The following is a 2,724-nucleotide window of genomic DNA, read 5'->3' on the forward strand; positions in this document are numbered from 1 at the left end:
TGTATTTTTGAATAATAGATTATTTAATAATTCTTTTATTTTAATTTAAAATTAAAAAAAAATAAAAATAGCATCCCAATTAAGCTATATTTAATAATAATACATATATTTTTTTTTAACCTTGTAATACTGCATAAATTATTAATATATTTTTATATGATTTTAGTATAATTTTTTATAAATAAGTAGCAACCATTTTTATGCATATCGATAATAAAGAAAGATATAAATAATATGCATATTGTAACGTTTACATAGCATCATACTATTTTTAAATATATATATATTTCATTGTGAAAATATTTATTAAGCTGCATAGCTAAGGTATGCTATTTAATGCTATATTTTGTTGTTTGTACAATAAGTTCTTTTAATTATATTCTAAATATTCCTGTGGAAGTTAATTACACAGTTTTAACAATATTATTTTATATTGTATTTAAAAAAAAGATAGTGCAAAATGTTTACTAGCACGGGTAAGCTTCTTTATTCTGTTGAACATAGTCCGTCCAAGAGTAAGAACTCAACAGGGGTTTTCAGAAATCCAAAATACAAAGATAAGTTGATAGATAATTTTGAAGATGTGCCATTAAGTAGTGTATGGGATGGATTTAATAAATCTGCTGATAAATATAAAAATAAGCAATGCTTTGGTACAAGAGTTCGTAAAGATGATAAGTTAGGTGAATATAAATGGAAAACATTTGAAGAAGTACGAGAGTTGATAATATTAGTTGGTTCAGGTTTAATAAATAAGAATGTATGTCCAGTAATTGATTTTGAAGATGCAACAGTTCCCAAAGGAAGATTTTTAGGTTTATACTTACCTAATTGTGAAGAATGGAATATTTGCGATTTTAGTTGTAACGCATTTAATATAATTACAGTGCCATTATATGATTCATTAGGTATTGAATCTAGCAAATTTATATTAGATCAAACAATGATGCAAACAATTACATGTAATAAAGCATGTGCTTTGAAATTATTAAAATCTTTGGGTGCGTTTGAAGAAATGTATATAAAAACATTAATATTAGTAGAAAAAGAAATAGATCCAGAAATAAAAAAATTAAGTAACAAATTAAATATAAAAATAGTAACATGGGATGATTTAATAGAATCTGGAAGAAAAAAAAAATTAGAACCCAGACCAGGAAAATTAAATGATGTTTGTTCAATATGTTATACATCTGGTACTACTGGATATCCTAAGGGAGTTATAATGACTAACCAAAATTTTGTTGCCCAAATTGCCTCATCTTGTTATGGACCTATAAGATTACCTAATCTTATTATAGATGACAAAGATACGCATTTATCTTATCTTCCATTAGCACATATTTATGAAAGAATTATGTTGTCTATATTTATATACTTAGGTGTACGAATTGGATATTACTCAGGAAATATATTAGCTTTGACTGATGATATTCAAGCATTGAAACCAACTCTATTTCTTAGTGTACCTAGATTATATAATAGAATACATGAAAGAATATGCAATTCTTTAAAAAAAAAACCATCAGTTTTGCAATCATTGTTTAATAAGGGAGTTGATCAAAAAATAAAAAAATTAAATAGCACTGGTAATCCTTGTAGTTTTTTTTGGGATACATTATTATTTAATAAAGCAAAAAAAATATTAGGTGGAAATGTAAGAGGTATGTTAAATGGTTCTGCTCCTCTTGGTGTAGACGTAGCAAAGAGATTAAAATGTATATTTTCCGTCCCATTAATGGAAGGATTTGGTATGACTGAAGGATTGGGTTGTTTATTTATTACAAATACTTATGATAAGGATGTAGGACATATTGGTGGTCCATTACCAGCTACTGAATTTAGATTAGTATCTGTACCAGAGATGAATTATTTAGTTACTGATAATCCACCAAGGGGTGAATTACTTTTAAGAGGTCCAACAATATGTAGTTTAGGATATTTTAAGTTAGAGAAAGAAACAAGTGAATTGATAGATGCAGATGGATGGATGAGAACAGGTGATATTGCTTGCTTTAGCTCAAACCAATCACTAACTATTATTGATAGAAAGAAAAATATATTTAAATTATCACAAGGTGAATATGTAGCAGTAGAAAAAGTTGAATCGGTTTATAAACAATCATTATTTATTGGTCAAATATTTGTTTTTGGGTATTCTCATGAATCCTTTTTAGTTTGTATTGTTTTTCCATCTTTTGACACAATGGAAATATGGGCTAAAGAAAATAAAATAAATAAAAAAAATGAGGAAATTATAAAATTAGAAAAATTTAAAAATGATGTTATGCAAGATTTAATTAAAATAGGTAAAAATAATGGATTAAATGGATATGAACAAATTAAAGATATTCATTTTATTATGGATGGATTTACTATTGAAAATGATTTGATGACACCAACCGGAAAAATAAAAAGACATGCTGTACAGACTAAATTCAAACCAGAGATTGACAAAATGTATGAACGTGTAAAAAAAGCATAATTAAATAATAAAGAAACAAATGTAAAATAAAAAAAAAAATGAAATGAAACATGATGATATGTTAAAAGAACAATATGATAGTTAACTATGATCTTTTTTTTAAGGGATCAAATATGTATGTTATGAAAAAACAAAAGGAGAAATTGCCTATATAAAATTGGCATTACTCTTGGAGATTATTTTGGTTTTTCTTAATTGTTTCCTCCCTTTGCTTCTTTTTTTAATATTCTTTTTTTTCC

The 2,724-nt window shown here is 25.6% G+C and overlaps 1 protein-coding gene across 1 annotated transcript; it reads left to right on the forward strand.

Moving 5' to 3' along the window:
- Positions 1-460: 460 nt before the first annotated feature.
- Positions 461-2,485, forward strand: PVVCY_1204060 (acyl-CoA synthetase, putative; the record flags this gene model as incomplete). The annotated part of the gene is made up of 1 exon (XM_008625415.1): positions 461-2,485. The coding sequence occupies one exon, from the start codon at positions 461-463 to the stop codon at positions 2,483-2,485; it is 2,025 nt and encodes a 674-aa protein (XP_008623637.1).
- Between the last annotated feature and the right edge of the window lie 239 nt (positions 2,486-2,724).

This window comes from Plasmodium vinckei, assembly GCF_900681995.1.
Source record: "Plasmodium vinckei vinckei genome assembly, chromosome: PVVCY_12".
Lineage (NCBI taxonomy): Eukaryota > Apicomplexa > Aconoidasida > Haemosporida > Plasmodiidae > Plasmodium > Plasmodium vinckei.